The 23,871-nt window shown below is 32.3% G+C and overlaps 1 protein-coding gene across 1 annotated transcript; it reads right to left on the bottom strand.

Annotated features, from left to right (window-relative positions):
- Positions 1–14,155: 14,155 nt before the first annotated feature.
- On the bottom strand, positions 14,156–23,072 carry LOC139485930 (transcription factor AP-4-like). The gene is made up of 5 exons (XM_071270602.1): positions 22,482–23,072; positions 20,306–20,459; positions 16,969–17,116; positions 15,659–15,855; positions 14,156–14,982 (listed from the first exon to the last, which is right to left on the bottom strand). Exons 1-5 carry the CDS (start codon positions 22,568–22,570, stop codon positions 14,590–14,592), a joined length of 981 nt encoding a protein of 326 aa, XP_071126703.1. The 5' UTR covers positions 22,571–23,072; the 3' UTR covers positions 14,156–14,589.
- Positions 23,073–23,871: the final 799 nt, after the last annotated feature.

Raw genomic sequence — 23,871 nt, forward strand, 5'->3', positions numbered from 1 at the left:
GAACAAAAAACGTTTCGGTGAAAGATTTTGAAAGCTTTATTAGATTAGATGCAAACGGAGAACTAATTACGGGCGACAGAACTTAAATCAGCGAAACAACTGAAAGTGCAAGTGCATGTGCTACTTGTCATTCTGATTATGGACTTTCAGCGTTATTTTTAAACGTGGTCTAATATAAATAGATCATAAAAGAAGAAAGATTTTTCTTTTCTAACGATTGATTGATTGTTGATCTCTAACACCACTTAAGTAGTGGGCCAGGATTCATTGGTGGAGTGTGGCACCGTTAAAGTCCACAATTCATATAAAAATGTACACAGCACCGCTATTTTGTCTAAAACAGTTTCACGCTTAAGTCCATTAACACTGCTAAAGTCCACAAACGTTCCGCTTAAAAGTCCACAAAATGACCTCCGCTAAAAACTACAGAGAGAACCGCCGACCTTCGGCAAAAAAATGCTCTCCTCAATTATAATAATCTCTCATATTATTTAAAATTTGTACTTTAAAAAACAACCTGTCTTTTGATCCTCTTTTTGTCACATAATATTATCTTTGCCTATTGTTTATCGCATTCCAAGTTATTAGGGAAATATTTCGGCTTAATAGACGAACAATTGGAAAATATTCGAAAAATGGCAAAAATGCGGTTGTATTGAAAAAGGGTTTTTAAACCATTTATCTAAATATATGTTTTTAAATTATATGTAATAAAACATTTGCTTACAAAAGCATTTCGTGCGTTTTTACAATAATATAATCCTTATGTAAACAAATAAACGCAACTATACTGCTTGACTAGTTTGTACTGAATTCAAACATGTATTGATATAACCGGCGGTCAATAAGATCAAATATAGTCTGACCGCGGTCAGTGGGTCATTCGAGTAGGAATATATACATGTTATAAATGGTTGACCACGGACTTCCATTTTCACATGAAGTTAATCTATTGATTAAATTCTATGAGATTTATTCATATTAAAAGCTGTGAAAAAGAAATTAAAATGTCAATTCATTCTTACGTCAAATGCTCTCATAGTGAGAAACTCGATCGATATATCTAACAAGACACTTGTAACTCCATTAGTCGAAAACGAGGTCAATGGCGTGGGCGTAATGATGCAGAAACTACAAGCAGCAGGAAATGTATAAAAACTTGAACAGATGTTTTCAAACAACCTGTTTTATTATTATATTTGAATATATTCCAATTTTAGTTTTTCCGTACTCTTTCATATTATCTTGTTAGAAATGAATAACAGGATGTGCATTTCGATTGCAGTGATTTTAACTAAATATCAAAACTTTTAGACTCTTCGTTAAAATGAAAATGTGATTCTTTTGGATTTAAAACGCAAAAATTTCGACACATTTTTAAATGTACAAAACACAAAAATCTTTTAATAAGCCTTTCGTTGTATTCAAACTTTTCTCCTATTTTTTTTATTTTTTTTTTTTGGGGGGGGGGGAGGGGGGATGCAAAGGACTTTAAAACGGAAAAGGAAAAAACGGCTTTCTATGCCTAGCTGAAGATCCTTGTAAAATAGCTTTGAGCGTATACATCTAGACCTATAGACTCCGATTAAATCATTTTTTTCACATCACATAACAAAATACGTTATCAAAACATGCATTCTCCCTTTTTAACTATACCTTGCGCAATGAGCCAATTGAACTTTTCTCATCACTTGTCGTCCGTCGCCCGTCATCTTCATCGTCTATCATCCGTTAACTTTTACAAAAATATTCTTCTTTGAAACTACTGGGTTAAATTTAACCAAACTTGGCCCCAATCATCATTTGGGTATCTAGTTTTATAAATGGGTCCGATGACCTGTCCAATCAACCAAGATGGCCGCAAGGGCTAAAAATAACACATAGGGGTAAAATGTAGATTTTGTACTATATCTCCAACACCAAAGCGTTAAGGACAAACCTGACACGGTGTAAAATTGTATATCAGGTCAAGAAATATCTGCCCTGAAATTTCAAACAAATCGGACAACATTTGTTGGGTTGCTGGCCCTGAATTAGTAATTTCAATGAAATTTTGCAGTTTTTGGTTATTTTCTTGAACATTATTATTATAAATAGAGATAAACTGTAAACAGCAATAAGGTTCAGCAAAGTAAGATATTTACACAAGTCAACATGACCAAAATGGTCGGTCATGTCAATTGACCCCTTTAGGAGTTATTGTCCTTTATAGTATTTTTTTTAACAATTTTTTTGTAAATTTTTGTATACAAAAGTCTTCTGCTGAACCAATGATTAAAACACCAAACTTAGCCGCAATCAGAATTAGGCGTTGGATGACCCTGCCTGCAAACCAGCATGGACGACATGTCTAAAAAAACCTAGTGGCTCTTAAGAGCCTGTGTCGCTCACCTTGGTCTATTTGCATATATATTAAACAAAAGACACAGATGGATTAATGACAAAATTGTGTTTTGGTGATGGTAATGGTAATGTGTTTGTAGATCTTACTTTACTGAACATTCTTGCTACTTACAATTATCTATATCTATAATGAACTTGGCCCATTAGTTACAGAGGAAAATAAATATTTTGTTAAAATTTACAAAAATTTACAAAATTTATGAAAATTGTTAAAAATTGACTGTAAAGGGCAATAACTCCTTAAGGGGTCGTCAACTGAATAGTTTGGTCATGTTGGCTTATTTGTAGATCTTATTTTGCTGAACACAATTGCTTTTTACAGTTTATCTCTATCTATAATAGTATTCAAGAAAATTGAAAATGGCTGGATCCGCCCCTGTCAGACTTGACTTGATAAACAATTAAACCCCTGTCCGGTTTGCTCTCAATGCTTTGGTTTCAGAGTTATAAACCAAAATCTACATTTTACCCCTATGTTCTATTTTTAGCCATGACGGACATCTTGGTTGGTTGGCCGGGTCACCTCACACATTTTTTGAACTAGATACCCCAATGATGATTGTAGCCAAGTATGTTTAAATTTGGCCCAGTAGTTTTAGAGGAGAAGATTTTTGTAACAGTCAACGACGACGGACGACGACGACGGACGACGACGACGGACGCCGGACACCCGGACGCCAAGTGAAAAGGCTCACTTGGCCTTTTAGGCCAGGTGAGTTAAACAGAACAAAGGGGTAAAATGCAGTTTTTGGTTGTATCTCTGTTGCTCAATAGTTTAATGGTTGCATTACTTCATGCATCAACTGTGAAAAAAAAATATCAGGTAAGCGACACACTTCCTGGAGCCTCTAGTTATTTATTTGAAAACTTGTGAGAATTATACCCGTTAATACACATCTCTTTTATGGGGATTAGTATGAAAAATCGATTTTCTGAAAATTAAAGATCCATTGAAAAAGTTTAAATTTCCCATTCATAATACCACTTGATACGACCCAGTAACTTTCTTTCATACCAATGAGGCCATAGTTCCGTTATCTTACTCGTCTTAACTATAAACCAAGTAAACATAACATTCAACTCTCAGGTGATTTTAAAGCGTCAAAGATTTTTAAACTTCACTTTTAAAATTGATTTGAGACGATTTGCTTCTTTATCAAAACGCAAAGAGGATTATTTAATGTGTGTTAATTTCGATACCAATCCCGTTCCTGGTTGGAAAATGCCATAAAAGTATCAGGTTCCCAAAAAAGCGTTGGAGTTGATAAAATTTGTGTCGATCTCTAAGGAAAGCTTAATCGTGACCGAAAAAAATATTTCAAACGTCTGAAATGTTATTATCATTAATAACTAATCAAATGGGAAAAATCGTTTATGAAAATGGGTTTTCAATACACTTGCTTAAAACCGACAATAATTTCACTCAAATAATTAATATTACCATATATACAGTTACATTTTTCCAACGTAGTAAACTGGGAAAAATAAAAAGGCAGATAATATATTTTTTAGAGCAAATCAATGATAATAGATAACTTATACGATTGTTGTTCCACTAATCGAGATAAATAAAAGGGGGAGGGGGGCTTAATACTAGCATATTTTTTTTACAATTACAACCCCACAACACTTTAATGTGCCCTTCAAAAATCATTGCATGTCTTTGTATACCTTACCTTTTTTCACTTTAGGGGATTTGTTTTTGTTGGTTTTTTTTGCAGGTGTTTTGAAATTTTAAATTAAACCACAACGCATTTATAGACACTTGAAAATTTTAGAATTTTAGACACTTGAAAAAAATCATATAGAATAATGGGATAGAGAAAAACCAAAAACCTTCGTCCATTGAAGAAAAAGAAAAACAACAGAAAGAACAAATGAATCCTCACTATATTTAGCGTGAATGTTGCTGTGGATATATTTTTGTTCAAAGTTGCCTTTTAAAAACTTACTGTATGGATAAAATTAAAACAAAAAACCCGAAATACTATCATCAATAAATCCAGTTTTAACACAATGCAACATTGTGACATTTGAATAACCATTCAATTTCCATGGGAAAAGGGGGTTGGGGGGGGGGGGGGGGTGTGGGAGGGGCAGGAAGATTTATCGCGGCCAAAATGTGATATTTTCACCTGATGCAATACTTCCAGTATCATACATTTTCATTATTGTGCACAAATATATCTTGCATTTTGTGGGGCAGAACATTCAATTCCATCCTATCTTTTGAAACTATTTGTTTTCACTTCTTACTATATAGGTCAGCATATCCATTTTTAAAATCCCTGTGTACCCCTCAAGAAAGTCAAGTGTTTGTCCACATATTATTTTTCTCCAAACTGATTCGTTCCTCGCCACTTGTCTTAAAAGTGTTACTAGCATTGTCATTTTCTATATAAAAATATATACTCAACACATAAATTGAAGCACATTTCATATTTTAAATTAATCTTTTTGCACACATATTTATACAAACCACCCTGGTTGCTGTCATTCGATGCACACTATTCAGTGCAAAAACAATCATTTGATTAATTATTCATTATAATACATATATATTGTGATAATATAAATTTAAGAAAATCTCCTAGTTATTATCAGGGTTTTTTTCAGAGAGAAAAATTATAGCTATGCCAATTTCTCCTGAATTTTGTAATGTTATTACTAGTATATGAACAGAGTCTGAATACTAGAATTCAACAATGTTATAAGAAAAAATATCAAAACATATTAAGCGGTACTAAGGTTACATATTGCTGTTGAAGTCAGATTTGATATACTATTGCAAATTTAGATGGCTAAGAGTCTTTTCCTACTTTTTCACGAAGAAAAAAATTCAAGCTTTGTAAAATTTCGATCAAAATTGCGATTATGTTGAGTATAAATCCGGTTATGGTTAAGGACTTGATTTGTGAGTCATTTTGTATTTTCCATTCATTTCGGCTTAAAAGCAACTAGGTCAGTCAGTCATTTGCTATCTTCTTGTCCCTACTATAACAAATTACTACCTAGTGTCACCTCCCATAATCCGTGTTTATGAATGAAAAATCAACGAGCCAGAAAATGGCGGCCAGATTTGTATCACATCTGCTTGGTTCATTTTACACCAATCATCAGAATCAACGAACTGCAAGAATTGATGTTAAAAGAACTTTCTTTTTACTATCTGATTGTATCTATTTTATTTATTTTGTAACCACAAAAACTATACTTTTTTCTTTGGAAATTGTTTATCTCGTTTGCACATCGAGGTTTACTCGGTAAATAGGATATTTTTGCCGTTCAGCTATTTTTGCACTTCAGGAAGCTTTTTCGCTGTGATGCTCATGTCAGAAACATTGTTGATAATCGATAGGAATACAGTGGCGCATCCCAAATTTGGATCCAGTGGGGTGAGTGGGGGTTGAACCCCCTTTCACGATCAAAGCTATCAAACGGGGACCTATGGTTGAAACTACCTAATTATTCATTATCCATTATCCTGGGTTTAACCCCCTTTTAAAAGTACAAGATCCGCCTCTTGCATAGATACATGTAGATCGACAATAAAATTGTCAAGCAAAAAACACATGGCCTTATAATGGTGAGTCCAAGAGGACAAGGTGGTGTAGCCACTGGAAACGATATAATCAGCAGGTAGGTGATTTTTTTTTGGGGGGTGGCGACAACTCACCATTAGCTGAACGATTACAGTAATAATATTCTTATTGAAAAAAATGCTCTATAAAACTATTTGTTAGCACAATGCTGCACTAGGGCTACGACACTGGCTCGACCAGCTCCCCTCTCAGTATGGTCGCACATTTATAACATTTGTCTGACTTGTGACTGCATGGTTTTTCGGCTTCCCGCGGATGATGTACCGGATTTCATAGGAAAATTGTGAGCTGTAAGTGATAAATATTTTTCGACATCCTGTACATGAGATGTACATGTAGTTGTTTCTGATTTTTTTTCGAAAAATTATGAGTATCCAGTACTTGAAGAAATTGGCTTATTCTGAGAAATGTTTTTATGTTGATTAGTTTTTTATTTGTTAGGAAAGTAATGAGTGACCGGTATTTGCAAAAATTGAAGTCTTTGTTGAAGAACTTTTTGTTGCTTAACAGCCATGTCCAGTGGCAAATATTTCATGCATTTTAAAACGATATCAACTTAACTATAGATATTACAGGCAGGCTCTTCGGAGTTGTCGTAATCGATTGGAACGACACGTGCACGACAATTTGGACTGCCACTAAAAATTGAGAGCATGCTACATGTAGGGGCCTCTGATCTCAGCAGCAATTGATATTATGATGTTTTGCTAACTTATAATTCAAATATGAAGTTAATTCAAAGAATATACATCATTAAAATGTGAAGTTTATACAATCAAATCAGCATATAAAAAACGAATGCATTACGTTTTAAATGATATGCGTCCGAAGCGCTAAATAAAGGTCGTCTTTGGGAACAGATATCCCTAACCTTATATATGTATAAAAGAGATCTATAGAGTTGACCTTGAAATTGAGGTTTAAAATGTATACAAATATATATATTACAGCGCGATAAGGAGAAGGTGACCTGACAAGGCAGGATGTTGCTAAACAGAGGTGACCCTTAAAGCAGGTTTGATTATAGAGTTAAGTAAGGCTTTTAAAGTTGTCTTCAGAACTATGGGCTACAATTATTCCCCTTAACACAGTGGCAGATTCAGAAGGAGGGTTCTGGGGGTTGGAACACCCCCTTTGTTTTTTAGTATCAATGCATTTGAATTGGGACATATGGTTGAAACTCCCCCTTTATCCTGGGTTGAAAATCCCCCTTTTAAAAATGGGTGGATCCGCCCCTAACATAGTAGTAAAGGAATGAAGCTGCGGCTTATGTCTTCTCGATAAAAAGGAAGAGCAAACTAACACGTGTGTTAGTTCTCACAAAAAATACTAAAAATCAAAAATCATAAAGTTGACTAAACGGCTTTATATGAAAGAGTTCATATATATATACACAATACAAAAAGTCGTCAAGTTTAAAAAAAAAATCCAATCTTAATATCCATCAATTGTTTGCAACTGTATATTTAACAAACAGTATGTAATCAATCAAATGTTGCATCAAGGAACTTCTTTAAAAAAAATTGAAATAATATTGTACTGGAAGGTGTTCGTTTTGTTCGAATGTGCTAATAAAGTTTTCGAAATAATGACTAAAATGCGCATGCAGAATTGCTTTGCTCATTGTTGAGGACCGTGCGGTGACCTTTAGTTGTTAATTTCTGCGTCATTTTTGGTCTTTTGTGGAGAGTTGTCTCATTGACAATCATACCACATAATCTTGGAAATCATACCTGGACTTCCTCTTTGTATGAAAATAAACTCATATACACCAGCCTCAAAATTTAAAGAGACGTGAAAAAACTACTCTAAAGTAAAGTCCATTTGAATGATTATGCAATTTTCCATATAATGTTTGTAAACAAGTTTTTTCTTTATATCTGTGAAATAAATGTGTCCCTCTAAAAATTGGGGTTTAAATTATCAACGCCTATTTTAAACAAAATATTTGCCTATCTTTCAATATAACTGACCCACTAACCATATTATTACAATTAGATTAGCAAAATGAACGACATTGGCGGAAGTTTTATATTCAAGGTCAACAATGAAATGTTTACACGTCTCACAGCTGATGTTACCAGTCGATTTAGGTGAAGCGTTGAAGTTATTTGGTTCATTTAGCCAAAAATAGTGCGGCGTTATATGCGTTAGTCTACGATAAATTACATAATTTCTCGTAAATGAAGTTTTATTCGCTATAACATTCTGAGTGTAATGTAAATTAAATATTTGGACAGAATAGTGTTGTAAAACAAATATTTTAAAAATTGAAAAAGGATTAGGACCATTTTCCATATATTTAAAAAAAAATCACGTAAAAATCGATGGAAATTAGGACGCATGACCCCCTTTTCATGCGGCCGTAGAAAAGGCCTTGAAATGTCCTTACAAGGACAAAGATTGGAAATCAGACATATAATCATATTTTAACGGTCTGGTACATATTGACCACAACACGTTAATTATCAGAGATCGTCTGCCGGCGAAGCATCTTGCAGACGACAGCGCAACTCAATCAGACGATAAAACCGTCTAGCGGCTAACAAGCCATCTGCCCTATTGTGCTTTTAATATGGTATGGGAAGAATTTAATAATTGTTTACCAATATATTTTTCAATAATCAATATCATGGACGAGTGCCAGACGAGACGTAATTACTAAGTAATAAATTAGATACGTAGATATTGACAATAAACGTCCTTTCATTAGTTTATGTTCGTTTCTGACGGTACTTTATTGTTTCCTAAGCCTTTTTCTGATTGGGGGATTAACTGTTCTGATGCTTTTCGTCATGTAAACAATTAAGGGGCAATAGTTGCATGAATTTACTTTCAAAAGTGTACACAGACACATTTATAGATGTCTACGAGATTCATTAATACCTTTTGAAGGGGCTTAGAATTTTGGAACTAAATATATGGTTACCCCCTCCCCCCCCTTTTTTGAAGTCCTCGGCAGTCTCTCCAGGGCGTTTTTTGGTACAGAGGGTGTAGATATCATTTAGATACAAGTCGGGGGACTGTTGGCAAAATTCTGTTTTTGCCCCCTCCCCCCTTTTTTGTGGTGATTTTTTAGTATCAAAGATATAAACGGCTGTAAAAAGTGTTATCAATATTAAGTTGTGCTGGGACACAGCTACTACATCTGTCCTTTAATATTGGGTTATGTAATTGAGACTATGATACCAACTGTTTATTTACATTTCCTTTATATCTGATTCTTGATTCTGTGAACTTGTTACTCATCAATCTTCTTTTTTCTTTTTTCATATAGGTATACTTTATAGTTCCTTTTTATATATTATGCCCAACTTTGTCGGGAGCCTGCTAGGGCGGATCTAGCCATTTTAAAAGGGGAAGGGAGTGTATCATATCATATTTGCTGTTTACAAACATCTGGCTGCCAGTTTTCTCATTTCAGTTGTTTGAGATTTGTAATGTCCTCTCCTTTTTATAGTTTGTAAGGCAGTTAAAATTTTGCTCTGACATTGTTGAAGGCCATATAATGAACTATATTATTTGGTTTATGGTGGAACATTTTCTCATTTGCAATCACACCACATCATCTTATTTTTATAATGAAAATTTTAGTTAACAAATAGTTGATTTATAGAACCCTTTTGGCTGTTTTCTGCTCTTTGGTTGGGTTGTTGTCTCTTTGACACATTCCCCATTTCCATTCTCAATTTAATTAAGTTGTAGAAAGTCTCTCTGCACTGTTTATTGCTCCTTAGGCAACTCGGTCAATTTAGTCTTTCAAGCCTTAAAAGTGCATTAAGTCAGTCAGGACTGTTCTGTCAGGATTGGTGGAAGAATGAAGAAAAACAATATTCTCATAACACATTTTTTATTCATCCACTGCAAGATTACTCGCAGAAGATTATATAATAAAACATTTGTGGTATTCATTCAAATCTATGTTGAACGAACACCAAAAACTAAACAAATTAGCACTATTTGATACACGTTTTCAGTGGCCTACAGTCATTAAACAAGTTGTTTTACAAATTTTTACAACCAGACAATAAAATCTATATAACGATCAGTCATTTTAAAATTTTCTTAGGTCATCTCTTAATTTTGTGAAAGAAAATTAAAAACAAAACACTTGCAAAAAAGCAGATTTCCCAGTACAAATTAAACTCAACATTAACTACTTTTTGCAGATCAAGAAATAAAGTCCAAATTTAATGCCCCACTTTAAACCTAGCATCCCCCTTATAACATTGTCTGGTTGTAAAAACATGGAACACTTTAAGCGAGAGTTAAGATAAGGAAATGTTTGGATTATGGCAGAATATTACACACTTGACAAAATGCAGTTACTAGTCAACCCTATAGAAATTTGGGGACAGAAATATAACACTATGTAAGAATCAGGCAAACAAAATGTGTGCACTTTGGCATAAAAATTTGAAGTAAAAATTAATAATATTTTTTATACAATGTCCATTGTACTTCAGAAATGTTCTGTTCATCAACTATTTTTCACAATCTATATATCAATGTTGATCTTATCTCTTTATGTTTCTAAAATATTCTGGAAGCATAGTGCCCCCTCCCACCTTTTATAAATTCATCCCAAATGTTAAAAAAACCCACAAGTATATTCATTTTATCTGCCTTCCAGATTTTTAAATGCATGATATTTGATATTATGAAATACAAAACTAATTAATTTCGATTAACCAGAAAATTTAAATCAAAAGCTTTCAGTACTTAATAAATGACTTTAAAAAGGATGTGCAGAAGATCCACTTCAAATTCTTTTGCAACTTAATAATATTAGAACTTCCTAAGAAACTTTATACCGTAAAATATATTTCGTTTGATGTATTGAAGGAAATGGCCAAATAAGGAAAATTATTTAGAAATTACCATGATCTCATTTCGCAATTTTTAAACTTGTGTGATTACATAATCCTGAAAGTCCATCTACTAAAAGGATATTTCCTTTGTAAGAAGTTATATAACAGAGAATGGATTTACCCTGATGTTCATGGTTCAGCTTAAAAAAATCCTTTTTTAACATATATGGAATGGAATTTTAATCTACAAAAACTTTGAAAGGTGAAATATTTCTCTGGGTCAAAATGAAGGAGAGATTTTCATGAACAGATAAAAGACTTTAAGTTATTATATTATATGAAATCCTAAGATTTATATAGAATGCCTTTCAAACTTTTACAAATTCTTTGTACTCAATATGAAGTTCAAAAACATTTTTTGTCATAGCAAAATTTTGTAAAAAGACATTTAGAAATTAATTAAGGTTAAAGAAAAGAAGTTCCATTTGAAAATCGGTCAGTATGTCGCAGTTGAAATGGGACTTTGTGTGAAAATACCAAATGAAATCTTTTGAAATAATATACATATATCATAATATATATATATATAACACTTATAGATTTAAAAAAAAAAAGAAATGCATACAAAATTTATAGCATGTACAAATAAAGGTAATGCTAGCACACTGTAGTTTCTGCTGCCTCCAATAGCAATTTGAAAACCTTGAATTAAGTCCGTATTTTATTGTGTTCCTATGCCCTGACTTAAAGATATTTTAAGATATGAATTCAAACCACTCTTATATGCCAATTTCTGAAAAAAAATGGTAGTAGAATTCCTACTCTCTCATCATATCCCTCCCAGGAAAAAGGTATTTATTTTTCATTTCATTAAACCACTACTTTCTCTTTTGTTCACATTATCTTTAAATCCCCCCCCTTTTTTTTTACTTTAAAAAAACCCTTGACAGCCGTTAACAGTTAAACAATAAAATATGGACATATATTCAAGGTGTAATGCATTTTTTTATAATTACAATTTATACAAAATTATACACAAATAAACAAAGTAATTTTCTAAAAAAAGAAAACCATAACAACTGATAAATGAATAATTAATAAATAAACAGATATATATACAAAATGAAATATGAAATAATATAATGAAATCATTTACAATCAAACAAATGTACATTTCAAACTGAAATTAACAATTCTCTCATAATTTCAAAACATAAAATTATCACACAAACACTAATAAAAACTTATATAATGTAGGAACACAAAGTACACGTATATCATCTTCTTTAACATGTATAAAAGAAACGATTTAAGAAATATTTCTAACTTTGAGTGTGACATTTAGTTGAGTTAAGAAAGAGATGATTTTCGTCAGAATTATATTTTTTTTTTAAAGAATGGTCACATTAAAAAACTTGGAAGCTATGACCTGCAAAATTTTTCCTAATAGTAACATTTGGAAAAATTTCCAATATTGAAGATTTTGTGAGGAAATAAACTGGAAAGAAAAATATGAATTCATGCAAAAATTTATAAACTCAATGATCAATTCTTTTCAGGTTCAACTTGAAAAAATACTTCTGGATGAAACATCTCACTTAAATTATATGCTTTGCTGAACACTGATAAAATATCAATGAATTTTAAATGAAGACAGGATTTGAACCCAGTGTTGACATTAGAACATTCCTGATCAGCTGTTCTCACGGAAAAAAAACACCTGTGACATTTACTAGTTTTGTTTGATATTTTCATCAATTTCATTGCATGTTCACATGATCAATGGCTGCTTCCCATCAAAGCATCCTGGGAGATATATTTTACATGTGTCCTTGGAATTAATGTGCATTTATACTACAGTACAAGATTATGCAGTTAATTTATATTACTTTAAACCTGTTTTATTAATGAATATTTGACACCAAATATAATGTTTCACCACTTACAAAATTACATGCCAAATCTAAACCTTAGATCATAAAATTTCACTATTTTGCAGAGTGCATACAGGTGAACATTTGTTTACAATTATAAATAGTTATAAATAGTAACAATCAAAATTGAGGGGATTTCCAAAAAAATGCAAATTACATAACTTTACAATAAGCACACCTAAACATTTAACACTGCACTAACAAGTTAACTCAAGTTCACATGTTCATAGTTTTTAGGATTACATCTTTTTATTTTAGGCTATTCCACGAAAGAGAAGAGAATTACTCATGGAATATATTTTTAATCTAAACTGAAATCTTAACAATTTTATACTAAAATTACAAAGTTTCAGATCTCTTAAGAGCCAAAAGAAGTTTTAGAAACTATTTTATTGTTTTTATTCAATTCTCTTAGGAAATGTGATTAAAGACATAGGAACCTAATATTAACCCCAAATTTCAATCATGTACCCCTTATAAACTTATCATTTGCATATTTACCAATGAAAGAATGATACTGGAATGTATTAAATTTGATGAAGATGGGCGAAGAAGCGTGAACATGTATTATTGCATGACTGCTTAAACAAAATATTAAGTAGCCTGCAAAGTACGACAATGCATATCTTGTACTAATTTTTGAACTGAATTGATATTCAAAGTGAATTATAAACAATCATAGTGAAAATTACAAGTATTTCCAATTATAAATTGCATCAACTTTGAAAAATTTTCATAACATTTCTAATTTAAAGAGATGAATATTTCTTTTTAACATTCAAAACAGCTGGTATTTCCAGGATTTTTTGTTGACCACTTATCACTGGTACTGAATAAATTTTACACATTTTATCTTCTTTACATTGTTCACATCAAAAGCATATGCTGCACAAAATTTTAAAAGAATTTAAGAAAGAACTGTAATGAAATGTCACATTGATGATAGTTAAAGCTATGAATGAAAATAGTACTAAATCACAAGCATTTAAAAAGAAAAAAACACAAGACATATATGTATGTACACATGTAAACTTGATCCATCAAATTTTCTACTTTTCAAATTAAATCTAGACAGTTTATTTTACATGATGCACTGCTATCACTTTTGAACCTTTACGACTTTGAAAAAATTTATTTTTACAACAATTCTGTAAATCTTTGAACTCTCTATAATCAGACAAGTATAAAACAAGCATTTTCCAACACTCTATTTATGTTTAGTAATTCATATGATCAGGGGTTTTATTATCTTTCATGTTGACTGGTACTTTCCATGTTTCTAGGTGGTACTTTCAATTTATTCCATTAATATCTTATATGAAAATTCCTACATTTAGGCGGTACTTGTCAGTAGCATAGGAGGGTAAAAGTACCGGGTACCGCCTCCTAATGAATGGCCTGTATGATCCAGCTGTCAGAGGTGTGAGAAGAGAAAAAATGTTGAATCAAGTTCATAAAGTGTAATTTGAGCAAAACTTCCTTTTTTTATGATTCAAAAATGTACAAAAAATGGCAGTTAGCAACAGAAATGAAAATGAATCGGCAAGGCCTAAAATAAAATATTGTTTGTTTCCCCAATCCCGACCGACCCTGCAAAATTGGTGCTACTCATCAAATTTTATTGTCAAAACTAAGTCAAATACTATTTTATTCATTTTGGATTTTCAGGCTTGCCGGATCGTCTGATAATATTCAAGCTTTTTGGAAAAATAAAATTATTTGCCTACCTACCTACCCACACCTGGCTTGGCAGGGTCGGGATTGGGGAAACAAACAATATTTTAATTTAGGCCCAATGAAATATTTACAAATGATAACGATGAAGAGGATGATGTGATCCTAGGATTTCTGAACTATAACACCGGGACGATATACATAGTGTTCTAAATGGGGCGAGTGTAAAACTTCTGTGTGGTATTTAATGTCAATATGCTGTTGGGGTCGGTATGACATCGGCGAATCACTGTCTGAATTCACCATGTCTTCTTGGTCACTCGTAACACTGCTCTCTTTCTCATCCTCTTCGCTATGGGGAATGGAATGTCCATGCCGGTGTTCTTCAAAGCCTAGCCGATCACCTTCCAGATGACGAATAGCTTCTACAATCGTAGCAATGTTTCTACTCGACACAGATTCCTGAGAATCTTGGTCTTTTCCTATTAGAACTGGTTTGTCCTCGTCTGTTTTCATCTCTATTTCCTCTTTCACATCATCTGTGCTGTCAACATAGACCTAGGAAAAAATAAAATAACCTGCATTAAAATGCCTTAAATAAATGTAAATGTCAGACTTTGAAGAAAAAAATAATATGACACAAGTCTATATGTTCAGTACACCTAATATAAATAGATCCAATACAACTATTGACAGATGAACATGTGCAGAAACAAAAGAGTGTCAGTATGGTAAAATGACTTAAGATTTCCGCTGCAAGTATACAAGTACAATGTATGTTTCCTATTAACAATATATAATATATACGCCCACTACCTTTATTTATATGAATATTCCAGATATAATAAACAACTACAGATTATATGCAATCATACAGCAATACATGTACATTGTATCTAAGTGCAGAAAGGTTATGGTACTCTTATTAAGCTAATGTTTCTGCCTAATTGACAATGTTTTAATATGATAAATAAACATACAACTAGCCATATCAATACTCTAATAATCATTACCTATCAATAGTCATTATCTATTGTGCCTGTCAATAAACAATTCACCTCTAGGTTAAGGTCACAGGACATTTGCCAACAAGCGATTTTCTCTAGATCTTTTTCACAGGTGGGTGGGTCGTTAAAAAATAATAATGAATTGAAGAATTGAATTTCATAGGATGGTAGCCCAAACAATACATAAATCCTTCTAGGGGAAAACTAGGATGATTTGATATACATACCACATTGTCAGTCTGCATTTGAACTATCTGCACTTGATTGGCAAGCTCTCTTATGTTGCTTGGGTATGAATGTTTCTCTAATTCTATGCGGAGTCGCCTTTCCCTTTCAAGCTGACATTTCATAGCCACCATTTCCCGTCGAACATCATCAATGGACAACTCGTCATAGTCAGCTGTGATGCCTTCATCTGAAGATTCTGAAAAATAAATGTTCATGTAAATCTCTGATAAATTAAAGTTATTCCTGAATTCAGAATTTTTTCTACAATTGCATGGATCAGTTATGTGTGAATTTCGTGATAAATTATTTGTATGTACACATATATCATTTTCTGAAAGTGAATTAATCTTGCAGATTTGTCCATAACTAAGCATGATAATAATTGCACACAAAAATAAGGTTCTGTCAAACCAGAATTTCAGTTCAGTGCAAAATGTTCACTGTACATAATTGTAGTTGCGGTATATCAAAAACATCCTCAACTTATCATTTTAACAATACAAGTGTCTATAGCTACTACATTAATGTTTAAATAAAGATGTTTTCCAACCACACTCATGTTAATACAATGTAAGCATTTCCTTGTCGATCAAGTGTGCAGTTACAATGTAAATATTGTACACAAGGAAGGAAAGATAAAGTGTCAAGTCATTTTTCTTGATAGCTACATTTTGCATTAGAGCTAGAGTTTGTCATACCGAAATGTACATGCACATGTAAACAATGAGAATTCATTTCTACCCCTGGAATACAGAGCTTGGAAAGATTGATTGAAACCGCGTGTTTTATGTCACTTTTAATACTATAACAAACATAGGTTCTTATTGGTGGAGGGAGCGATAGTCTCCCGAGAGACACCAGAACATGCCGCGCAACAAACTGTTGTCACTAAAGATTTGAGTCAAACACACAAAAACATGCAGGCTTCAAACTGACAACCTCAGTGTTGACAGGCTAGTGATAGAGAAGATGAACTACTTAAAACACTCTGCACTGGTTTCAGTATACATACATGTAGTAGACATTTATAAAAAATATACATGTACATGGCCATACCAACTCCATCATATCTTTTGGAATCTTCAGAAAAGAAATATAATTCATTATTGTTCAGTTCAACATATATAACTGTTGCAAATTCTGCACAGTGGCAGATCCAGGATGTGTGTCTGTAGAACCCCCCTTTTTGGATGATCAATGCATTTGAATAGGGACATGTAGTTGTAACCCCCTCTTTTGCCCTGGTTAAGGAACCCCCCTTTTTAAAATGGCTAGTCTGCCCCTGCTGCAGCAATCTTTTTTTCCTTACCTGTATCCCTCTTCCAGCGCTTCCGAGGTGGAGAGCCATATGCACTTCCAGTCAACATTTTCTGGAGTTGAGAATTTTCGGATTCAAGTCTATCCTTCTCTCTTTTCAGATTCTGGATGAAGTCAGCAGTATGCTGAAGAATAGCAGCCTAAAAAAAACAGAAATACATGAATGTATGATGTGTCATTGCATACATGATTAAATACTTTTTAGGCAATGTTTTTATAAAATGTAGTTTTTGAATGTATTATCATTATTTTTACTGAGTTATCAACATACATTTGTATTTGCCAAAAATAAAAATATCATACATGTTATTTTTTTTCAGTTTAGTTTTTTTTTAATTTGAGGGGTGTTTAGAATGTTATTAATTTTTTTTATCGATTCTTTATTTGACTTTATTTGCACATGAATGGATGGTAAATAGTCAAACAATTGAAACATACATGTATACATGTAAGATTTTATTTTATATACAACTTCAATGATCATGATATGAATTTAATTTTGCCAATACAAAATTGACATCTACATGCCTGTAGACTTAAATTTCTGGCTTTCTTTATTATCAACCCTGATTGCAACTGACATGTTAATTAAACAAGATAATTTACAGAGTAAGACCAGCTGTCAGATGATTAAATCATGATAGATTTTTGTTTCACCTGAAACAAGATATAATCATAAACCGTCAGGGGTCAGGTGAAAGGTCTGGTCACTTCAGGTCATGTTTGTTTACATTTGCATGTAAATAAATGTACACAGATCAATGTTACTCTGCATGCTTTACTTTTTGTTTTTAGACATGCCACACCCCTTTTGCTTTGTTTACATACCAATACATGTATGTTATATGGTATCATCATAATCAAGCATCCTTGAAATTTCAAATTTGTTTTTTTTAAGTTTAATTTTATTTATCCATTTAAAATACAAATATATACATGATATGTCTACCAATGTTTTCAATACCTATCTTTTTATTGCCATTTATTAATGCATAACTTTATTACAAGTAAAACACAATTGTGCATATGATGCAGCAGTTTCGTCATTGGTATAAAAACAAAATTCTGCCACTTTCAGTTTTCATTGCTTATTGTTTATTATTAGTACATGCTGTATAAGATACAAGAAAATTATGCAAATACGCAATTTGTTAATTTCATTCAGTTTTTTATGTCCATTTTTATTGATAAAATAGTTCAGCCACCTTTTCAATTCCTCTTTTTATTACCACAAAACACATAACTATGTAGGAGGTATAAGAAAATTATGCAAATGGTGTACAAAAATGTACCTGCATATGACAACAGACAGATATCTGATTAATGTGTATTGCCTCTTCTACATGCATGGGTGGTTTCTATGTGTGTTATTACACCACAAAAATGTCAGTTATGTTGAGCTACCTGAACACTCCTTAAGAATGTGACCTCAATTTTCTTAAAAACAGCTGTTTTATATTTATATGATTACCCAGTTAATTCATAACAGTTAAAAACCAAAATAAAGAGACCCTTTAAAATTTTCATACACCAATTCACTTTTCAGATAAGATTTTTAATTCATATGTATAAACATCCTGGATTTGCACTTAGGAACTGTTTGAAAAGTGTAAATATAAACTTCTCCGTATATCTGCTGACCACAGATAAAATTTACCTATGTATATATATTTATCATATGTTTAGTAGTAAATACAGTAGTTTTGCATATTTGATAAATAGCCTGCTGTTAAATCCATATCGCGCAACTTTGATGCGCACCCTTTATCGCATACCCTTTATCACACCCCTACCCTTTATCGCATACCCTTTATCACACCCCTACCCTTTATCGCATACCCTTTATCACACCTCTACCCTTTATCACACCCCTACTTTTTTTTTTTTAATTTTTTTTTACATAAAGTCAGTTTTTTTTGGTTTTTTTTTGCTTAAGAAAAATTTTCCTCAAAATAGGTAAAAAATTTTAATGACGTCATTGTTTTATATGAGACGTCACAAACGTCAAGTTTTCATATTGTATGTGACTTCAGGAACGTCAAGTTTTCATATTTTTTGGCACACTAAATGCAACTATAAAAAATACAAAACACACAAATAAATACAATAATAAACAAAATATTTTAAAAACAACAGCACGCAAATTGTAAGGTAACCCAGGTGCTTCTGATAAGTAATTGAGCAGTTCTTTTTAGGTCTTTGAAACAAGACAAAAGTAGAATTGAAGGTAACCTAGTGCTATGGATCAGAAAACAGTTCATATAATATAATACTCTTGACTTCTGTTGAAATATATGATAAAGCGTATAATACATGACAAAATCCGTATCACATGCCGTATCACCCTCGACCAATATCATCCCTCGGGCCTAAAGGCCCTTGGGCTGATATTGATGTCTCGGGATGATACGACATATGATACGGATTTTGCCATGTATTATTCTCTATATATATTATGTACCTTTTACCTTAGGAATTCAGGGAGTGTCAATAATCAGAGTCACATGATGATCTCGTGACCCACTTAAAAAAATCTAATCAATGAGATTTAATTCCAGGTCAAACAACTAAACCCTCTTACAATACAAATACAAATTGTGCAAAGCGAATGCAGAGAAATTTATAGGGATCAATAATTGGTTTTATTCTGTAGACTAGCCAATAACTTAAGCAGACGAATTGATCTTCAGAAGGACTGATTGTTGTGCACCGATCAAGGTTTACCACTAGCAACAGATGCAAAATTTTGGCGAGTTGCCAACAGAAATTCATTTCTCATACTATAAAAATGATCAGCTGATTGATATTGATATTGAACAAAATCTAAACATTAGACCAAGTCAATGATCAAGGGTTGTTATATAAAATGTTGATAATTGACTCCAATTTTTCCGCCCAACTTTTTTTACTCTATAAATTTTCCATTGACAATTGTATTTTGTTAGTCAATAAATATGACCTTTTAAATTGACATACTGTATACATGTATATATATATACATTGTATACCTACATGTACATACAGTTTGATAGGTCTTATCTGGTGTAGCGGTATTCTATTTATAAAATATTTGTTTTTCTTTTTTAAATAATACAATAAAGTAGAATCACTAATTTGTGATTTCGTCACTTCAATAGTTCCCCTCATTTACAAATTACAGTGGGAATGGAAAAGAGAGGATATATTAACCCCTCATGGTCATATTATGAATCTTTTTCATTCCTCTACAGGAATGAATAACTAAAATACAGTTCCTTGGAAACAATAGTTTAGCTTCAGTTTCAAATTTTCATCAACAAATTCTACTATTAAATATCAAGATGCATTACCTTGCTCAGTTTTTCTCCATCACTATGTGGTATGAGTGTTTTCAGTGACTGAAATCCAGCATTAATGCTTTGCATTCGTCTCCTTTCATTGCTGTTGGCAATTTCCCTACGTACTTTCTTTTCACTTTCTAAATGACCATGGCCATCCTCCTGACTGTAAAATGATATTTACAAAATTCAAATATATGTACAACTGTAAGAACAAGCTATGAACATGGCATGGATTTCTGTCATTTTGTGAAGACCCTTAGTAAATGACTGAATTTATCATCTTAACATTTGATATTTTTAACTTTTATAATTTCTTTCATTCACACATTTACCTAATATTATATTGTACATACATTTACATGTACAAAGTAATATAGAAACAGACCTTAGTACAAATGGCAAAACTATATAAGTGACTAGACTAAGTGTACATTTTACACTATCACATCTAACATAGAGCTACATTTTTACAATGTACAACCTTAGTGAACTTTTTGCTTGTATTTTTTAAACAGACATCTATTAACTGGGTCTCAAGCAATCCTGCTGAATGCTATTCGAGAAACAAACAATATGCACATGATTAATGAAAAATATTCACAAGTTTGAAGAACTCCATGACTTTCCAACTTCCAACTATTATTATTAAGATTTTAACATGCAGAATTATTAATCAATAGCTATCTAGTTCTATCTATATATAGTCTATGGTTGTACCTGTAAGTACATTGAAGAAAATGTATGCATTGATATTAGTAAACAAATGCTTCACTTTCACCTATTTTATTTTCTAAACTTAACGCTGATGCCTTGTAGCATCCACATACATTTGTAGTAATTTGTGTACTTGAGATAATTTGAAACAAAACATATTGTTTTACGTTATTGTTAAGTCACAATGGTCTTCCCACTTCCTTCATTTATAACATCATCTTCCTGTTGTTTAACACTATTGTGCGATAAGAAAGTGTTTTAAAGTAGGTCAAATATGGAACAACATGTAATCTTATCAGTAAAATATGGGAAATCAAACTGGTTGATCATGATCATGTGATGACTTTAATTATCCATTTACATGATTCACATGCTCTCCCCAAATATATTAAAGCAGTTAATTAAACAAGCATTTAATAATCAACTTCAGCAGCACTTCCATCAATTGTTAAAGATATTAGTTTCCTTATCTAACTTAATTAAGGCAAATAAAATGCATGTACATGTATGTTTCTATCAGAGGCGGATTTAGGGGGGGGGGGCAGGGCCCCCTTTTTTCAGAAAAAATTTGGTTGGTTATATAGGGAATCACTGAAGCGTGACGGAATCGGGGCCCCCCTTAGGCAGTCAGTGGGCCCCCTCTTATAAAAATTTCTAGATCCACCACTCTATTGTCTATTTTTTTTTATACATAATTAACAATAACAGGAAACATGGACAATGCATATGCACGTACCTTTAACCAATTTGTTTTTAACAATATAATATTCGTATCATTTTAAAACTTTTAAAAAAATCAACATTAAAAATGCAACATTGTCAGCTGTAAACAACATCGTAAAACATCCCAAATATTTTAAAGATAATAACATCAAAATATATTTGATATTTCTATGAATAAATAATCTTTTATGTAGGTATTACTGCAAAATGCAAGTATAATGCTCATTAGTCCTGTGATTAAATTCCCATTAACGATTATCACAAGTTACAAAGTTTCAATAATCAGCTGATTACCAGACATGAATGAGACACCTAACCGACACCATATGGAAAGCTAAATATCTCGTAAAATTAAAATATCAAAAGTGGAAAATTAATTCATGTCAAACAATATCATTGTCATTTACATAAATAACTCCGACAAAGATGTTATCAACTGCTTAAAGCAGTTTTATAATTGACATTAATACACGTAACGCTAAGTAACACGAGTTATGTGCCCTTTGTTTTCTAAACAAGCCATGTGACCTGCCGGTCATAGACAAAGATGTATTTTCATCAAAATCAATGAAACGGACAATAAACATTAAAATCATAGTATGCATTTTGAAACTATAGTATATTAGCCATCATATGGCAGTATGTTCAAATACTAAGTCTAAATAGTAAAAGAGAAATTTACAAAACAAGCACTGGTTACTCACGTCTACGCCAATGTTTATATTTAGCAAGCGTGCGTACAACTCACCTTCCATAACATTGGGAATATTCCTTGTCTTCGTTGCAATATTCCGGTAAAACTCTCCGTCTTTCACTATTCCTTGAATAAACTGACATAATATTCCACTTTTTATAAAAATCCAATTGTAAATATAGGTTAAACTTGAATTATTTGTGATAGTACACCGACAGTTCACGCTCGGGTCGCCTTCGTTGAAGAAGAATGAGTAATAATTGGCGGGAAACAGCTGTAGGTCGATTCAAGGTGCGAGGCGACAGACATCAATTTTAATACTCGTTATGTTACAACCAAGAATTTATAAAGATCGTACTGGATTACAAGTTTTGAATCATTTGGGTACAAGGCGCACATTTGTTATTCCTTCATTTTGATAAAATTTCATAAAACATGGCGGATTATTTTACGACGCGGAAGAATCTAAAATTCCCAAGCCCATTCACTGTATGGTTGGCAAGACGCGCGAAACAAATCAACAGCTGTTTGGCAGTGTTCCAATATGACAGTTGGGAGAATTAGAAATATTAAAACATGTTTTGCAATATCACACAAAAACTTGTTGTTAAAAGCATATTGTTACTATCAAAATATATCGATTTTGTTGCAAGGAATCCTATGATATCACATTGAAAAGTCAAAACTCACTTATTATTCTATAAAACTAATAAATTTTCCGCCATGACAGCTATGAGGCTATTATGTCTGGAATGCAGACAGCTCTATGACATTACCTTATTCGTTGTTACTATATTTAAATGTCATCAGCTGGGAGTAAAAGTTTTACAAGATCTGCTGATCTTTACCAGAAACGTTGCATATGTTGTCAATTTCAAAGGTTAAGCACGTGTAATTGTTTTACACGTCATGTTAAACATGCTGAGTGCACAGGTCTGAGGATTAATTTGTCAAATGAAAAATATATATCCGGGAACCGTAAGCTAGGGACGACCATATGATATTCGGGGTTGGGGGGAGGGGTCAGAAGAATTTGTTTTCGATCTGTTATTTATATGTGTAAACTAAGAGGACAGATTATCAATTTTCTGCACTATTGAAGAAAGATTTTTCATTTTCATTAAAGCAAGGGACTGATTATTTATTTTCACAACTATCTTCGAAGACATACTTTTTAAAAATAATTAGTTTATTACAAATCATACATGTATAGTCAAGTCATGATGTACCATTTAATCAGAATTAATCCTCATCTTCTGCAGAAATTAATCTTCCGAGGCTATATTCTGATTGCCTATACCAAGGATTTGTATGTACTATACAAATCCTATATATTGCATACATACACAGTATTAAAGTTTGGTTGTATCTAGCCTTTTTTTTAAAGTATTGGTAAACATATATATTTTTTTTAAGTGTTTTGATGCCACTGAAGGCCCAAGAA

This window comes from Mytilus edulis, chromosome 8 (assembly GCF_963676685.1).
Source record: "Mytilus edulis chromosome 8, xbMytEdul2.2, whole genome shotgun sequence".
NCBI classification, from domain to species: Eukaryota; Metazoa; Mollusca; class Bivalvia; order Mytilida; family Mytilidae; genus Mytilus; species Mytilus edulis.